This window comes from Sinohyriopsis cumingii, chromosome 4 (assembly GCF_028554795.1).
Source record: "Sinohyriopsis cumingii isolate HCF-2022 chromosome 4, ASM2855479v2, whole genome shotgun sequence".
Lineage (NCBI taxonomy): Eukaryota > Metazoa > Mollusca > Bivalvia > Unionida > Unionidae > Sinohyriopsis > Sinohyriopsis cumingii.
This window is the reverse complement of record NC_142964.1, coordinates 121,153,564-121,174,430: the sequence shown is the minus strand read 5'-3', so window position 1 is coordinate 121,174,430 and position 20,867 is coordinate 121,153,564. Positions and strand designations below refer to the sequence as shown.

The 20,867-nt window shown below is 36.6% G+C and overlaps 1 protein-coding gene across 1 annotated transcript in view; it reads left to right on the top strand.

Moving 5' to 3' along the window:
* Positions 1 to 538: 538 nt before the first annotated feature.
* The window catches only part of LOC149802014 (uncharacterized), a 58,279-nt gene continuing 37,950 nt past the window's right edge, over positions 539 to 20,867 (top strand). The window contains exon 1 of the mRNA XM_089956414.1: positions 539 to 791. Coding sequence (XP_089812540.1) covers positions 627 to 791 — 165 coding nt within the window. The 5' untranslated portion in view covers positions 539 to 626. The remainder of the gene's footprint in view (positions 792 to 20,867) is intronic.

The following is a 20,867-nucleotide window of genomic DNA, read 5'->3' as shown; positions in this document are numbered from 1 at the left end:
ATTTGTTGTATTGTTCAAAGTATGCCTCACGTAAGTCATTCTAAATACATTGTTTTGTTTTGTCCTCTGCAAATATAAAACTCATAAAATAGCCATATTTCCAGAGGCTCCTAAATATTTATGTATTTCCAAATGGACTTTATGACTGTTTGTTAAACGACTAAATATAAAAAGAAACACAAACCTGTCAACGAACAACAAAAGGCAAATGAATTGAACGCTTGCATAGGTTTATCAGGCATTGAATTGACACAAATATGAAATGAATTTAAATCCTTTCACGGCGCATGACATCACGACCTTTCCTTTACCGTTTGTGAAAATTGCTGTAAATTACCACAAGAGCGAGCGAGTGCGACATAGTTATTGTCGTTGGAGAGTCGTAAATAAAACAAAATAATAACGTCATTTCTGGTGTAGATGGAAAGTATATGTGTTGTATTGTGTGTACACAATGAAACGCATTAGAAGTTCAACAGACATTTGCTGTTTGAAAAAGTTCATATCGATTAAGGCATATTTCATATAAAGTAATTGACAAGGTAGACAGGGAGTGGCGAAGAGCAGACGACATCGAGAAAAAAGCATATTTGTGTGTGGTGAAGGAAAAGGACAGGTGTCCAGAAATGCCCACTGCATCGCAAGCCCGACCCCGTTCCAGCCGAATCCCCACATGGCCTCAACCTCGCCCCTGGTCCACACAGTATCATGACGATTATAACAAAAGACGGCCCGGGTCAAGGATCTGCTACAGACCGCGGGGACATGCTCAACGTCCACAATCGAGACAGGTAAATTATGATTCATTATCATCATTTTTATTTTAGTTGTCGTTGTTGCAATTGTCATCGTCCTCACTACTATAGCCATAGCTTTCGCATCATCTCCATCATCGTTGTCCTCATCGGCATGATTATCATCGTCGTTGTCATCGTTAATGATTACATGAAGACAAATAAAACAAAATTAAATTGATGTCCTTTACATATGGATGCATCAAGAGTTGTACATGGTCGTATGGTGGAGACCACAGGGTCAAAGGGTGGGACGACAGGTCGCAGGGTGGGGATCGAGCTCAAATGAGCGTACAAAATGTAACCTAGATAATGATGTAAAGAAGAAAAGAAAGAAGTTGATTGGGTTTCCTTCCAACACGCGCTTTACTATCCGTACACACACGCACGCACAGAACAATAACACACAGTTAAACAGAACCGCTGTGGCTCAGTGGTTAGCGTGCCGGACTCACCGAAAGGGTGCGGGTTCGAATCCTACTATAAGATCCGCCTTGATCATTTACTGTGGTGTGTCTATGGGCAAGGCACTTTACTCCAGTTGCCTCGGCACTAAATACCCTACCTGTGTTGCTGTGTCGTTAAACACTAAACCAAATCAAATCAAACAGTTTACTAAGCAAACACTTTGACATCAGGACAGTACTTGTTTAAAGCACATGAATTTTTTCACTTTTTTCGAAATAATTACCTTGTTACTGTCACAATTACATAATATCAATGGACACTAATTTCCAACTGACACGTGTTTTTAATGCCTGCCTTTCTTAAAAAGTTCATTGTCAATTACTTTTCAGCCTTTCTTTATGCTATATTATCTTCTTGTTTTTCCATATTTTTTTTAGAAATTTTATGTTGAAACAGGAAAGCATTTGCTTGTTTTGTGTCTTTTGTTTAAGTAAGGACACACTATTCTCCTAGTCCAGACTTTACTATGCAAACAATTTAAACGTGTAAATTATATCAGTGTCACGAATGAAAATGTGACAAAAAGCAAAACCGTATATACTGTCTTATAAGTTGAGCACAGCTGCAAATTGCACATATTCAGATCTGCCTGAAGATTTTAATATATGCACTTTTTTAAGAGTCATCAGTAAATCAAACATCTGCCAGCACATAATACGACAGTAAATCATGGTCAATGTTATTTGCAGTTGACTCGATTTTTAAGCGAGTGTAATACATATGTAAAGCACCTGTTGACATGCATTGTAAAATTATGGTTGCTATAAGATAATAGATTAGAAATTTAAGAATATAAGTTTGTCAATCACATGGTATTTGTCCTTTATCTCAATTTCTTAATTTTCATTTAATATGTGACAAAGAATATGCGCATATCATTTCTGAAATATCGGAAACTATGTTGAGTTCTATATCCCCGACCGACCCCACCCTTAAAAAATATAAATAAAGGATCAATTTCTTTCTTCTTCATTTTTAGCTTGAAGGAATGCATATCACTTTTATTAAGTATTAATGACAATTGTAAGAGCTATACAAACGATATACACTTTTGTTTGTGCCTATTATTTCCGTAGCAACAAAATATATAGGGCAGATTAACAGGGCATATTGGCGGCTAAATTGCTTGATTAGCAAAATTAAAAATAAAAGCGAGAGTTATTAAACTAATGTGTTAATATTTGTTTTGAAAACAAAACAGCGTATTATGGCAAGACTAGTCATATGGTAGGTTTAATGGAGCTTTGTAGACTATATTTTACCAGATAAGTTTGAAACTTCTGCCCACAATTTAAAGATTGCCGGTACAAAATATTTGGCGATTGATACTACTTGGTCATATCAATAAACTCACAATCGAAAATGAATTATACATACAGGTTATTGACTAAGTATTGAAAAATTTTGGTTCCGAGTGCACGAGACAAAGGAGCATGTGAGGGCATCCTACGCCACATGTACGAGGGACCAATATTTTTCAATACTCAGTCAATAACCCTTTTATTATATACTTCTAACAATCATATTAATCCTTCTGGTATTTTTTTTTAAATGCAATTCAAACAATGCAATTATTTGTTTTATTTAAAATTTTTACGTGTTCGTCAATTTATGAATGGAACCTGAGCACCGCGCATTAATATACACTATTTTACTCCTATGAACGCGCGCTTCAGCAGTGAACAAAACGTAGCTTGCTAAAGAGAATGAAATGTTATGCAGCCAAAGAAAAACAACGAGATATTGATACGAAAAACAATTGATAAAATGTTTTTGTGTCCTGTGATCTGCATGATTATACTTGATGGCACTCCGGCTTTTGAGTGCGGTAACTGTTGTTTTCCTGATGGAGCGATTCGCGATTATACTCTTAAGTCCCTCATTTTCAACAGCAAAGTTCCTCAACGTCCCCAGGCAACTGCGTCCAATTGTTTTGGGAAATACATTAAAATAAGGAACGATATTCATTTTGAAGTCGCTGTGTTCCGCGAGATTCCAAGTTCGGTACAAAACTATGTAATTCAGAGTGAATGAAAGTGAACCGTTTACGTGAAACAGAACACGCTCATGCGCCTGATGACTGATACATTGTATCAAAGGTTATATACAGTATGACTTGCTCGCTCTCTCTCTCTCTCTCTCTCGTTTTTCTTGGAATTTTAAGTCGTTGAATATAGAACTATTCATGGTTTCTTTATTTAATTTTGGTGGTGGCTACATTATACATATATATATATTTTTTTAAATTTCAATTTGGACGAGAGCTACCTAGCCGTCACATTTGCGTATAGAAACCAAAAGTTAATTAAGACAGTCATTCGGTAGATCTGGGTGGATGTTTTATATTGTCCTATGGACTCTGTTCACATTCCATATCTATAGCTGGCCATCTTTAACATCTCGCTGCGTCGCCGCTTTATGGTATTGTACTTTTGCTGATTTTATATTTTTATATTTTCCACGTCACCTGGATTTATTTGGAGATCTCTTGCCTCCACCTTTGTCTCTTCTTCAAATAGTTAAATATATAACTGTAACTGTTCTGGGCTCATCTCGAGTAAACCGTTGAAAACGTCAAAATTTTGGATGCAGTCAGCTTTTGTTGCCATTTTTTATTTCAACATAGACAAAAATAGTTATTCGAATACGCGTACGTTATAACCATATAAGAAAATGGTGAATACTTTTACTTAACTCCGGTCAATACCGTTGGGTATTGACCCGTAGCAGCAATGTGAAACTAATGGGATTATTTATGAAGTATATAAATAAGTTTGTATATTCCCGAATCCTGCCTTTATTAAAGTGAAATCAACTTCTAAATACGCGACAACCTTTTCTATTTTTTCGGGGGTTAGGGGGTGGGGGTGGGGTGGGGCGTTCATATATCTGCTTGTTACATTTGTTTAAAACATGTCCGAGCACTACAGATAATCTGCATTATTAAATTGTTAATTTGTGTTTTGAAGTTCATACATGCTGAGTGATTAAAACATAGGTGTTTGAAATATGATCTACTGTGGTAGATGATTTAACTGCCAACACATTAGGCCATCAAAAATTAAATTTCTTTTATTCATTGTATAATTAGATGGAGAATGGTATTTACGGCATTATCGTTGACGTTTCATCGCCCTTTTTACAAATACTGAAATGTATCATAGATCAACACTCTTTCCCTTTTCCTATGACCGCAGTAATAGCCTATCCCATGTCCAACTCTATTACCCCAATACCAAGCCCCGCTCTATTAAACCTTACCCCTGCGGTCTTAGAAATGTAGAATAGACCAGTAAAATCATCTCGCATGTCGTATTAGGCGACTGATTGAGACGGGCAGCAGTGGTTCAGTGGTTAAATCAACGGTCTCGTGACAAAGGGTGCGGTTCGGGTCCTACCGTTCGACGTGTGGTGGGTCCTTTTGCAAGGCGCTTTGCTTAGATTACCCCTGCATTAAATAACCTACTGGTGTTGCGGTGCCATACAACACGAAACCGAACTATTGCCCCATATCCCACCACCATACTATTAACCTCTAAGAAACCTCCCCCCTCCCACGCTATCTGTAATCCCACTATTATAATAGCCTATGCCAAGCATCGTTCTGTCGGGAAACCCTCTTCCATAGTAACATATATCTGAGAAGCCCCTCTCTATCAGCAATTTCAATACCTTAATAACCTAAACCAAGCCACTCTCTATCCACAATCCCACAACCATAATAACCCACATCAAGCCCAATCTTCAGTAATCCCACAACCGTAATAACCCACATCAGGCCCAATCTTCAGTAATCCCACTACCGTAATAACCCACATCAAGCCTAATTTTCAGTAATCCCACTACCGTAGTAGTCCATACCAAGCCCTGCGCCATAAAGACAGAAATACAAAGCTACAATTCTATGAGCAATCTAGCCACCACTGTAATAGTCTGTATTAAACCCCACACTATCCGCAGTCCCACAGCCGTGGTAATGATCTCGACAAATATCTACAATCTATAACAAGTTCCACTCTATCTGCAACTCCATCACACCAATATACACGTACACCAAGACACACTCTATCCACAATTCCACCACAGGCGTAACAGCCTCTATTGCATATCCATTTAATCCTACATGATTGATCTGGAGTTCGATACAGCTATTCAGTCCTTATTTTCGCATATCACACCAACATTGGAACTATTTAGATGTTGTTCTTTTTTATGTCGGAGCATTGATAATTTTAGAGGCAATGAACCGAACTTTTATAAATCATCATTCCATTCCATTCAGCAAGAGGACGCCGCAGAGCTAACATCGTGGAGCACTACATATTAGCGTCCGCGTGGCGGCTATGCATTAGATCACGAAGATTGAAGAAATGATGAGCCACCAGTCAAACAAGGACTGATATGTTTGCCTGGGACGGCTAAGAATAGTGCAAGATTACTTCGCTGGAAAACTGCCTTTGCTGAACCATGGTTTTCTAAGGCGCCATTGAGGGTTTATTTCGGAGCCCCAGCTGGTGCTGTGACGAAGTTGCATGATGGGGGCATGGAAAGTATGCTGCACGAGCGGACAAAGGGACCTGCAAAACTGTGGCAGAACAAAGACAGTTGTCCGTCAATACCTACATGACAACGGGTCTCTACTATTGAATAAAAGTGGAGTATGCTGCTGTTAGTAAAAGGAACCTTACTCTGCAGTACTCAAGCAAGTACATACCAGCTGGGAAGTAGCGGTCCGGTCGTCGATATGGACCCTCAGGAGAGGCCTTTTCAAGAGTGGGACCAGCGACGAATGTGGGACTGGACGATAGCTCACGGTGAACCAAATGTTGCCTTACTTCTGAATACCCCGGGCATACTCGATATTGAAAAGTTCGAGCAACCTACCAGAATTGCCTCAACAAATTATGCAGTTTCCATTTGGCTGGAAACTGAATTCGATAAAATTTCTATCTTAGAACCTAATTCGATCATTTTGATACCGCGATAAAAATTTCATTACTATTGTATTGCTTATGCGTAATTCAAAACATTTTTTAGTCATTTTGATTTAACTGATTGGTATATTTCAGTGTTACGATGTACACTTTGTACACAAAATTCTAACTTTATTTACGAATCATTTTTGAACATTTCAGACTCAGTTTATTGGATTAATTGCACAGGTGCCTTAGATATTATTGGCATTTTTATGTCCATTATAGGGGCCCCGAGTGGCCGAGTGGTCTAAAGCGCTCACCGTTACGGATCACTGCCATCTCACCTCTGTCCGCGTCGGTTCGAGTCTCGGATTCGGCTAATGTGGTTATGTGAGAAAGCTTGCCAGTAGCTTCTCCTGGGTCGGTGGTTCTTTCCGGGGTTTATCCGGGTTCTTCCTCCACCATTAATACTGGCCGCCATGTATGGCCTATCTTGTGCTGAAAAGTGGCGTTAAACCCTACAACAACAACAACAACAACAACATGTCCATTATAATAACTGGACAAGATTTGGTTAAGTACAGGCTGGTGTTTGGGGGCCCTGTGTCGTTTGTGCCTGTTTCCGGGTACATCTCCTCCCTTGCCTCTCATGGACTATTGTACCACGACGGAGATGGGGAACTATTTCCACTCGTCTAACCTGGGTGTCCCGATGTGACGTTATAGTGGCGAAAGTCCTTTATTTAGGTCGTTAGAGACTTAAAAATAGTCGTATGACCTGATGGCTGAATGAAACAGTGTTCTGAGGCACTTATTCCTTCACCCAGGAGTAATTAAGCATCCTGATTTGCAGAAATAAAACCGACGTGCATGCCCTTGTTGGGTGAAAACGTCGTTAATTCAATTTAAGTAAGTAAGTAACTTTTATAAAACAGTCATTTTGAAACCAGCTAGAACAGCACATCAGTGATGGAAAGCAGTACTGCATAACAAGGCGCGGCACCAAGATAGCTGCCAGACATTGCAGTCATACCGGCACCAGTCATAAGAGCCATTAAGGCACTTGGGAAGAAACAGGCTACTAATTGGAGTCAGCCAGCTGCAGTTAAGAAAACAATGCTTCTATTAACCTGGGACACTAACATCGAGGGTAAGGACCTAAACGTCGAGGAATTAGGAGACTACGGTATCGTCAAAAGGAATAGCAATAGGAATCGTATCAGGAGAAGGAAACCTGCAAAAGGCATGGCGGCTATCCACTCCCATACACCGGCTAGGGATTTTGGCAATATACATGGACACCTACATCGGACGCAGGCTCCCCAAATGCTTAGTACAATAACATCTACCAAGACAGTTACTCGGCAGAATATACAGAAGGACACAGAAACTCAAACATACAATACCACTTCGGAAGCTTCTACAGAAACTGAGACACATATACAGCTGGACTCGGAAGAAGAGCAGACCTTAGAATTAGAGGCGGAAGAAGTGGGAGATGAGGATGTAGCTGATGAAAACCAAAAACTTGTGGAATGCTATGAAACGCTAGGAATGGTGGAAACCTTAACCAGCTATAAAAAAATCTAAAGATTTTATTAGCTCAGTGCAGTATATGGCCTAGAGGTCATTAAGGACTAAAAGAAAACCTAGCTCGCAACAATGGCTTTTTCCTCAGAAATCATCTCTCGGCATTATGATACAGCCTACCATGAACTTCCTCTCAGCACCCTCATAGAGTATGCCAAGGAGTTAACGCAAATGTCCGGGTTGGAGGCACTACCCGAGAAAACATACAAGGAAACACACACGGCGGCAGAGATATGGGACAATGAAAACCGCCAGAACACCTTCAGGCTGCCGACCTAAAAGTACTTCTTAGGGCTCCAAAATTGCCTCTTTTTTAAGGGAACAATTGTTGGTTGGTATCACAATTAGATAAAACCACTACATCTACTTGATCCTTTATCCACCAGTTCAAAATTAAAACATTTTACCTAATAGTGACGAAACGTTTTCTATGTCGCTTCGACATATTAGTAATTAGAAATTTGTAGGGAACTTACAATGTACACTATGTACTAGAATTCTTAGATTAGTCAGGATGTAGGAAAATTTTAAGACTCGTTTGCTTTGATCAAATTGCATAGGTGGCTAGCACATTATTGATATTTGTATTGTCCATTATAATAACTTGATTAAATTTGGTTAGGTACGGGCTGGCGTTTCAGGGCTCTATGCGTTTGCGCCTGCTGCCGTGTACCTCTCTTCCTTTGCCTCTCCCGGACTTCCTGTACCATGAAGGAGATGTGGAACCATTTTCACTCGTCTAAACCTAGGTGTCCCGATGTGACGTCATTGTTGCGACCAATCGCAACGGGCGTGACATACTGCTTTGGTAGACACCTGGCTTAGTCGACAGACTGACACATTCTTATTTTAACATGAGTGTGTGTTGGGTCCATTCTCACTCATGAAAGCTCTACATTCAGATCGTTAGGGACTTTATAGTCCCACTATCTGGAGCTAAATTAAAAACACTTATTGATTGCATTAACGCCTGTGGGGTGTGGCTCAAATTCCTTCCCCCCCCCCCCCCAGGAATATATATCAGCATGCGGTGCAGGCATTAAAAAGTGCCACATGCACGTATGTGCGAACGCCACTATAATTCAAACAAACAAACAACAAAAAGTTGTATAATAATTCATTTTGAATTTCATTCACACAGTAAAGCTAATACTATTATGAAAGCGTACAATAGGCGTGTTTTGAAAAATATATGCAAAACCGCAGTCGTGTTTTATTCCGAGTCGGGTGAAAAAAACTCGTATGATATGGCTTATGAATACGTCTTGGTCTGACGGCCTCGATGTATCCCTACGCCGTATCAAACTCGTTATTTCCGCCGACTCAGAACAAAACATGTATACAATTTGGTGTATATACAGTACTTGTCACGTCCTTTGCAACTATATTTGTTTGCGATATATAACAGGTCCATTTCCATAAAAAAAAATTTAAGTGAATCAACTGTCTATCGTACCTTCCCCTCTTCGTAATGTTTCTGTAAATCCATCAATTGTCGCTGTACCGTTTCGATTCGTATTGTATGATTTCGTGCCGAATTGTATGGTTTCATGCCGTATTGTATGGTTTCGTGCCGTATTGTATGATTTCGTGCCATATGAGACAGTTTCTTGATATTTGTCCATCTGCAACTATTGAAATTCGGTGGATGCTCTAATTCATTTGTAAGAAGTTCATCAATTCCTCGTAAATTTTGTTACAACTAGTATAAGTTCTTCACACTGTAACCGGTTCACATTTTTTTCTTTATGGTACTTGGTCACCTCATCGTTTCGTATCGTGTTGTACTGTTCCCAACCGTTCTAAACGGTGTAATATTTCCAACCGCTTTTGTACAAAATCAAACCGTTTGCCTAGGGTATCGTCTTCGTATCTTTTCCAGTTTTGTAGAACACGTTAAATGTACTGTACCAGTTCCACTTGTTACGTGTTTAGACTCGAATGAACAGTAACACAAGAAAGAGTGAAAACAACAAGCTTTGAAAAATATAACAAATAATTTATTTTCCTGGAAAAAATACTGTAAAAATGAAAATAAAATATGAGAACTTAGGGTTTCCAGAATCAAATCCAAAAATAATACAAGAATAACCCAAGAATAAAATTTTTGAATTCCTAATATTGAAATGTTCTAATGATTCCAAGTTCGAGTCCCGACGAAGAATCCAGTATGGAAATCCAAATAAAATTTTAAGAAATATCCTTGTTCAAAAATTCTGCATGAATGCAATAATATTTCCAGAGAAACGAATTAATCTTTTAGAGTTCAAATAATCTGAAGAAAAATTAACAAATAACTCAAAAACTCAACAATTCCTATCTGGTCACAACAGAAAAAACAACTTGACATCAAGTGTTTAAAAGCTCGGACTCTCTAAACGTCACTATTAATACTAAGTATTTTGCAATTTTGGAAATGCCTTATTGCGAAATAGAGGATCACGTGATCATGTTTACATATAAAATAAAATCACGTAGCCCCTTTATGTCCTTGATGAGAACCAATCATTTTACTCCGAGAAAAAGTTGTTTACTTGACCCTCAATCAAGGCCAGGAACTAAGTCAAAACTTGAAACAAGTGTTTCTATTTTTAGGTATTTAAGGAAAAATTCAGATCAAACTGAATTTTCTGGAAAATGTAAAATCTCATTTAAAAAAATTCATTACATTCATATGTAAAGAAAATAAAAAGAGTATAAAGCCCATAAACACTCAAATCAAATCAAACACAAATTAAATAAAAAATAAATTAAATCAAATATATGTAACACACTCTATCCGCAATCCCACCATAATAATAATCGCTTAAACCATACCATCGGCAATAGCACCTTCGTACTGGTAGCTCACTCTTCCTCTAAAGTCACAACCGTTTCTTTATGTTTAATTAGTACCAAAAGTATTGCGTTGCAAACAAGTATCCAGGGAAATACAAAGGCTTTCTTTTTAAAAGATAGATTCTAGAATATTTTGGAAATGTTATTCTTAATATTTGTCAAGCTTAAATTGTGCCTGAATATTTTTGATTTTTTATTTCGAAACTCGTGCCTTTTTCACATAGCAGTATAGATGATATTTGTTGTACAGACAGTCAGCACATATACCATTGTTACTATTATTAATAAGTAAGGTGTTGTACCAGTGATAAGTATTCCTCGATAAATCAAATAACATCCAACTTACAGCGATTAGTGTTGCCGTGTATATATGAATTGGTCATTACATTTTATATAAAAAATATTGAATCAATGGATTATTGAGATTGTTTGTGAAAAGACAGACTAAGATATGAAGGGGATAGCATTAAGACTTGAAAATCATTTCATGGCTGCCAGAACGTAAAGGTTCCTGACAGACGTGTTTTGCTCAAAGCCATTAGCAAATCCTCAAAACTGTTTCGCTAAGTTTACCTTTTTAGCTAGATGTAAATTGAAAATAATAAAGATTGGACTGTTTTCTATTTTCGTATCACTTAAAACGTATTACTGGGAATGTTCTTTAATAAGTTCAAACATGAATAATGTTGATTCAGCAGAAAGCACTGAATTTAGTAATTACTGTTTCCTCAAATGCAAACACGAATTGCAGTATAAATTCATCATGCTTGCAGGTGAGGCTAGAAAAAACACCGGCATTCAATATTTAAGTATTAAACTGAAATAATTGTAATGCAAAATCAGTGTAACAATTATGCAACATGTGATTCATTTTTAAATAAAATATTTTATTTTGTAAATTTTTCCGAAAATGAATTGTTGGGACTGATATAACTATTACAGTATTACTCCTAAAAGTACAATGTGGTGCCAAGCATTAGAGTTTCAGCTCACAAGGATCACAGTTATTTAAGAAATATTTATAGAATGGGAACATCAATATTTCTGACATTTTATAGTTTTGATTAATCTGTCTAAATTTATTTACTTTAAATTCTTTCCTCTTAAACAATAAACTTAGATTAACTTTTCATCTGGCTGACGTGATTAACTAATTGACGTGATTAACCTGATTAACTGATAGACGTGATTAACTGATTGACGTGATTAACCTGATTAACCGATTGACGTGATTAACCTGATTAACTGATAGACGTGATTAACTAATTGACGTGATTAATCTGACTGACGTGATTAACCGATTGACGTGATTAACCTGATTAACCGATTGACGTGATTAACTGATTGACGTGATTAACCTGATTAACCGATTGACGTGATTAACCTGATTAACTGATAGACGTGATTAACTAATTGACGTGATTAATCTGACTGACGTGATTAACTGATAGACATGATTAACCGATTGACGTGATTAACCTGATTAACTGATAGACGTGATTAACTGATTGACGTGATTAGCCTGATTAAAAAAGACGTGATAAATGGATTAACCTGATTAACTGATTAACTTGATTATTCGATTGACATAATTAACCTGACTGACGTGAATAGCAAACAATTCCAAATAATCATAAATACTGAATAAATACAAATGGGGATTATATCACTCTACATCCCCGCCCTCCAAAAAAAAAAACGAATAAAAAAAGAAGAGAAACAAACTTGATATAAAGTTGCACACTTTACAAATGATAGTATCAACATGTAAGTACACATGAAGAGCAAAAGGTTTAAAAGTGTTGGATGACATCGCAAGCAAAATCTGAACCTACGAACCAGAACCTTACTGGAGACGAGATGAGAAACATTAAACTAAAAGAATCGCTTTGTGGTTAATATAAGCATTTTGACCGCACGGACAATTTCTTCATTTGTTCTAAGTGACAGCAGGGGATTTTACAGTAGCGGTGTAGCTATTTCTATACTTTAGGATACGATTGTATATAAGCCTTGTCATAGTGCAATTAAATCATCTAGAAAAAGCAAATACAAAACAAAAATAGATTCCAGTCTAAAATTTGTTACAAAATTCATAGATTTTACATTGATTTCAAATTGAGCGCGTTCAGGATACAAATTGTATTACTTGTACAAAAATTACGCTGGACATGTACTTTTAGTTTTTGAATAATGATCGTATGAACATCTGAATTCCACAACAAGAATAAATACATCTCAGTAATCTTTCAGATTATGCTTGTCGGTATAAATACACACAGAACCTGAATTCTCATATCTAGATTACTGATTATATACATAAAACATACAATAACTTTTGATTCATAGCAGAATATTCAAAAGAATTGAAAGTTTAATGTCTGAAAAGCAATTGTAAACCTGAAGAGATGATTAAACTATGCATTTCAAACATTCCAAGTTTCGTAGGTCCATTATTACTGGGAGACTAGTTTACGGTCATTTACCGCACGTAGCGTTTTCATTTATTTTCAAAGGTCATGTTCAGTGAGAAACATGTGATTATAAACTGAATTGGGATTCCTCCAACCCGTTATAAATGGGATTTAACGATAACAATCTCTCAAATGCTACAATAAAGAAATATTTCATAAATATGTAATACAATTGGAGTGAAAGCCTGTGTAATGAAAGCGTACCAAAAGGATAAATAAAAATAGGATTCTTTGTGTCAAATTAATGGCAGCAGATATATCAAATGGAGACCTTTTGTTTGCATGGGGTAGATATCAGTTTATTTATATGGTGTCGAAATCGGTTCTGATTTAAGCAAACAGCAACGGAAACAAACGTCTCAATAAAGTGCAGGAATGCAATACTTTCTACTCTTTTAAATGTACAATATTTGACCCACTTCAGAGCTAAGTCATTTCCCCCATATCCACTTTACCCATACATTATTCCTTTGTAGCTTGCTGAGTTAGTTAGCTAACCTAATATACATCGGTAGTTACTTTGTTATATTCTCTCTCTCTCTCTCTCTCCATATATATATATATATATATATATATATATATATATATATATATATATATATATATATATATATATATATATATATATATATATATATATATATATATATATATATATATCAAGGTTAATATTTTGCTCTAAGGACAATCCGTTTAATATCCTCGTTTAAAACGGTCCGTTTCCGTTTAGGACTTTCGACAACGATTCCAATCAATATTTCCCATTCCATTTGGCTGGGTAAACGTATCTCAGATAAATATTTACTTTACTGTATGTAATAAATTGTAAACTATTTCAATGCAAGATTACTGTTGTACATTTTTAAGTCTCAAACATGATAGTTTCGTTAATGCCAAATTACTCTAAAAGGAATACAAAATGCTATTTGAGTCAAAGTGATGCAATTATTACTGACATAACCGTCAGCACTTCGTGACAAAGGTAAAGCATGGATAGTAGATGCACCTGGATTACTAATTTTGGACACAATGACTACAATACTGAATGCGCTCAAATTACGCAAAATAAAAGAAGGAAAAAAACACGTTCGGAGCATAGGGTTTAAAGCTGGTTCAACGTAGAAATGTTTTAGCCAAAAAGAGAACAAAGTCATTCTGATCTTCGAACAGTCAGCTTCTTGTGATATACGTGTTGCTTTGTTTACAATCTCCTTGACACAACAGCCTGTGATGTAATTTTCATGTTTGTTTTTCTCGATAAAGTTTTAATGCTGTTGACAAATGAGATTGTAAACGTTTCGAAATTACGATCGGTAATACATCCTTTTGGTTAGGTAGGGTATGTGGTCAAACGCGATTTGTGTTTTATATAATTTTGGGCATTATGGTAACATCAGTAACGTTCATTAAAGCATAGCGTTGAATAAGCAGGGCCGTCGCCACCAAATTTCTTTTGGTGCCACTACCCAACTCGCAGTGTTGGAGGAGAATTATAAATATATGTCTGTTATAATCGATGCAAAACCAATTATTCAACCCCTTTAGCTGGTGTAAATAATACAAATGCCCGCAGGCTCGGCCCAAGGATGTGCGGGGCCCAAGGCAGCATGTGACCAGCGCGGGGCCCCAAGCAAACAAATTGCATTGCGGAGTTGATTTCCTGAAAGTGCGGGGCCCAAGACGGTTGCCTTTCGCCTTGCCCTAGGGCCGGGCCGGATTGCCCGTAAATGTTACGGCTGATACAGACCTATATGCATACATGCGTGATTTGTTTGCTGTTTATATCTTTGCGAATTGCTTTGAAAATGGATAACTTTCTACCAATCTGATTAAAATCAGATCTCCACCATTATACATGAAGATCTGACGACCTATATTTTTACCATGATGTCGAATTTTATCAGCCAATCGGATGAAATCTTATATCATCGCGTTTTGAGTCTGAGCAGTGTGGATGAAAGCATGAATATGTACCGAACAATTTGATTCACTTTCAGATTTTTGAAAGCTGGATTTCTATTGGCTAAATTAATGGTCACCAGAACACGCCCCATAAGCGGTCGTCGTCAGATCTTTAAGGTAGGACAGCGGAGATATGATTCTAATCAGATCGACTTTCTACATATTGGTCTAAAACGGCCAAAGCAGTACTACCCGCAACGGCCTTGCTCTTACCAACTGTCATAAATGAATATCGTTTACTAATCAATGATTCCTTATAATTAGTTAATGATTTTGAAAGATTTAAATATTTCAGAGGTATAAAAGTCCAGAAATAACCACTACAGAATTTACATGGTAACCAATGGAACGTATTACCCAACGTTATTTCACAATTGTTATTCTGTCGTTTCTAATAAACTATGCAAACACTCTTTACAGGTCTTGTCTTCTTTTTCATGTGACATTCATTTATGTTAAGAGAAGAAAAATACATGTATCGAAATAAAGAATTCGGATCACAGTCTTGCATAACCATAGCTCAATATATCAAGTAATCGTAAAACACGTTATAAACAACTAGCACTTCAAAGGCTAGGGTAATTGTATTGTTCTGTGGGCCATACTGTTTCTGCAAAGTGTACAAAACTCGAAAAGAAAATAGGTCATCCAGTCAAGTCTTTGGAACGTATACGGCACGTAATTAGAGCCCATTCTAAGTATAGAAAATGCATCTGCAACACCTTCGGTTACCCTCGGCAAAATAACCGAGGCACCTTGAAAGTGGAGCTTTGCTGCGATTTGTCTATGTATGTATGTATGTATGTATGTATGTATGTATGTATGTATGTATGTATGTATGTATGTATGTATGTATGTGTGCGTGCGTGCGTGCGTGCGTGTGTGTGTGCGTGCGTGCGTGCGTGCGTGTGTGTGTGTGTGTGTGTGTGTGTGTGTTTGCTGCCTTGGGCCCCGCATGCTGCCTTGGGCCTCGCACATCCTAGGGCCGGGTCTCTGTGTGTGTGTGTGTGTGTGTGTGTGTGAGAGAGAGAGAGAGAGAGAGAGAGAGAGAGAGAGAGAGAGAGAGAGAGAGAGAGAGATTTGGATCTTTAAAGTAGCTTTAAAAAAATTCAGTCCTATTGCTACGATGTCTGCGGTGTGGCAGTTTATAGTGATGTCTAGCACTGGGGCAAAATTGACATGTAGCATGATGTCCCACCCAGTCACAGTATCCTGACACTGGGCCGACCAGTCCTAACACCAACCCCTTAATGCTGAGCACCAAGAGAGGCAGCTACTAGTATCACGTTTATAAGTCTTTGGTATGACTCCGCCTGGGTTCGAACCCGCGACCTCCCGCATCCGAGGCGGTATGTATGTGTGTGTGTGTATGTATGTATGTATGTATGTATGTATGTATGTATGTATGTATGTATGTATGTATGTATGTATGTATGTATGTATGTATGATTGTATGTATGGATAGATGGATGGATGGACGAACCTACGCTTAATAGCATACGCGTAGGTATATAGATCGGTAGTTTGGTAGGTGAAGAGTATAGACAGAAAGTTTTTATATATAGTTTACGAAGCCCACGCGTCGTCTCTAAATTTCAATATGCACACTCCAACACAAGTATCCCTCTGCACGTTTTAAAACCCGACTACACTTGTAACCCAGACAGTTGTTGAGACGTGTATGCAGTATCCAGGCACCATATCATTGCATCCATCCATTAAAATGCAATCTTGAACGTAATAACAAATAGGTATGTTGATATTCTTTCAAAAGTAAATTTGAATAGGTACAGTTTGTGGCATTTAAAATGTGGATTACGGACCCATGTATAAATTTGCAAGTAATTCTCTAAGAATAGCCAATCCACAAGAGAGAGACAATCGTCAGTGCATCATGTATCGTCTGACTTCTCGGTGCATTCATATTGAAAGGTAATGATTACCGGTCCAGGGTCTGTGTGTTCGGAACCCGCCTTTCCATGATGCTATTATATTTATCTGTCATAACTATCCCCACAGACAGGGAGTAATCTAGATTCTAACGGAACTGTTTACGTATTTTTCGGACACTTTGAAGCAGAAAATTTGATGGAAAACATATTATCTTTAAATAGGTCCAAATAAGGTATGAACTTTATGGTAATAATACATGTACAAAGCGCATCATGGTAAAGACTTGGCGTTGAGAAGATGACAAGATTTATTAAAGTAACTTACCTTTGTCTCGATTCGATAGAAATGTAAATGTTGATGCAAGCATATTAGCTGCGGGGTCAATCGTAAATAAATGAGCAGGATAGATATGGAGACCTGCAGGCTTAAGAACAATTGGGGGGTGCGTTTACCTCTGCATGTTTTCTTCACTGTATGGTATAGTGTATTATCTTCGCTACCTGTACGGATATCGTGCAAATTATCTATATGTTATCTTCACTACCTGTACAGGTGTAGTGCAAGTTATTCGTATGTTATCTTCACTGTATAGGTACAGTTCATGTTAACCGTATGTAATGTTCACTACCTGTAAAATAAATCTTCACGATGATTATGTCCACACATCCATCTAAAATACTCTTTCCATGTAATAATATTGATTTAGATTGTGATTAAATATCAGTACCAGTATCGTTTGCACACACAGACACGTGTTTGATTTTGTGTATTGCTCTCAGACTGCGCATGGGGCAACGACACGGGAAACCCATATTTATGTTCAGAATAAGTCGAGAAAAAAAATAGGTTAATTTTTTCATATCACAGCACAGAGCTTAATATAATGCAGGAATAAACAGGCAGTTGTCTCTCTTAAATTCTATGTCAAAATCCAATTAAGTATGCACACAGCCCATTTTCATTTATATATCAAAATATGTCAAGCATGTACCCAATCTCCTTTTATTTCTATGGCAAATTTAATCAATTATGTACCCATTCCCGTTTGATTTCTATATAAAAATTTGTCAAGCATGTACCCAATCTCCTTTTATTTCTATAGCAAATTTGATATTATGTAACCAGTACCGTTTGATTTCTATATAAAAATGTGTCAAGCTTGTATCCATTCCTTCTGGATTTCTATTGTCAGAATTCAATCAAGCATTTAGATTTATATGGCAAACTCAGTCAAGCATGTACCCAGTCCTTCTTGATTTATATTGTCAGAATTCAGTCTAGTATGTACCCGGCCCCATTTGAATTCTCTTGTCTGAATTTAGTAAAGTACGTACCCAGTCCCTTTTGATTTATGTATCTACTACTGCTTATTGTGCCGAAAAATGTGCTTACTCTTCAAAACTTCTGTTTTGGGGCAAGTCCAGTATATAATAAAAAGACAGTTTTCTTTTCCTACGTTAGTACCGGACACATTTCTTCTTTTGGTACCAAAAGCTACATATTGCTTCGCCACCGTTAAAATGTCATGTGCCATTCGATGATATATACCGGTATTGACGTACGAAAAGAAAATATCATCTATATATTACACCGACCGAATACAACAATTATGCTACACTAATACAATGATAAAATAAATATATAACACTGGTTGAATACAATAATTATATAACACTATTTAATACAACAATTATATAACGCTGACTGAACACAATACTTTATGTTACACCGACTGAATATAATAATCATATAACACTATTGAATACAATAATTATATAACACTATTAAATACAATAATTGCATAACACTATTGAATACAATAAGTATATAACACTACTGAATAAAATAATTATATAACACTGATTGAATACAATAAATATATAACACTGTTGAATACAATAATTACATAACACTGACTGAATACAATAATTATGTTACTCTGAATACAACACTTATATTACAGTGACTGAATGCAATAATAATATTTCACTGACTAAATACAGTAATTGTGTTACTCTGATTAACTACAATAATTATGTTACACGCTGAATACAATAACAATGTGGTAGACTGAATACAATAACAATATCATAGACTGAATACAATAACTATGTCATAGACTGAATAAAATAACTGTCACAGACTGAATACAATAACTATGTCATAGACTGAATACAATAACTATGTCATAGACTGAATACAATAACTATGTCATAGACTGAATACAATAACTATGTCATAGACTGAATACAATAACTATATCATAGACTGAATACAATAACTATGTCATAGACTGAATACAATAACTATGTCATAGACTGAATACAATAACTATGTCACAGACTGAATACAATAACTATGTCATAGACTGAATACAATAACTATGTCATAGACTGAATACAATAACTATATCATAGACTAAATACAATAACTGTCATAGACTGAATACAATAACTATGTCATAGACTGAATACAATAACTATGTCATAGACTGAATACAATAACTATGTCGTAGACTGAATACAATAACTATGTCACAGACTGAATACAATAACTATGTCATAGACTGAATACAATAACTATGTCATAGACTGAATACAATAACTATGTCATAGACTGAATACAATGACTATGTCATAGACTGAATACAATAACTATGTCACAGACTGAATACAATAACTATGTCACAGACTGAACACAATAACTATGTCATAGACTGAATACAATAACTATGTCATAGACTGAATACAATAACTATGTCACAGACTGAATACAATAACTATGTCATAGATTGAATACAATAACCATGTCACAGACTGAATACAATAACTATGTCATAGGCTGAATACTATAACTATGTCATAGACTGAATACAATAACTATGTCATAGACTGAATACAATAACTATGTGATAGACTAAATACAATAACTGTCATAGACTGAATACAATAACTATGTCATAGACTGAATACAAAAACTATATCATAGACTGAATACAAAAACTATGTCACTAAATATAATACAAAAATATCTTGCTCTAATTAAATGCAATAATTGTGTTACTCTCATTGATTTCAATAATTATGTCGCGTATTGAATACGTAAGTGTGTCACGTTGACTAAATACAATAATTATGTCACTGATTATGCTCTCAAGTGTCATAGGTCATCATCCAGTGTCTCACCAATTGTACGCTGATGACACCCAAATATACAAATCTAGCCACCCAACTGAAGCTGATGCTACCATCCAAGGTGTGGAGAGGTGCATTTCGGATGTGAAATCATGGATGACATGTAACAAGCTGCAAACGAATGATGATAAAACTGAGGCCATTCTGATCACAACACAAAGACTTTCTCATTCACATCCTTTACCTCAAACAATAAATATCAGCAACACCAACATTAAATTCACACAATCAGTTCGAAACCTAGGTGTTACTCTGGACAGTACTCTCACATTGCACCAACATGCCATGAACATATGCAAGGCTGCATATCTTTAGCTGTGACGCATCAGTTTAATTCGCAAATATCTTTCAGTTGATGCCACTAAAAACTTGTGTATTCATTAGTACTTTCAAGACTAGACTATTGTAACTCAATTCTGTCAGGTTCATCTCAATATATACTCCAAAAACTTCAAAAAGTTAAAACACAGCTGCTTGGATCATAATTAGAGTACCACGATCAGAGCACACCTCCCCGCTGCTCTGTACCCTACACTGGCTATCCATTCGATCCAGAATCAAACACAAAATTTGTTCTCTGTGCTACGTTTTCACTGTCGGACTCTAGTCCAACATACCTATCCGACCTCACCCATATGTACACGCCAACAAGATACTTACGCTCCTCTTTTGACAGTCGTATACTCATTATTCCCACTATGAAAACAAAGTCATATGGACAGCGTTCTTTTGCATACC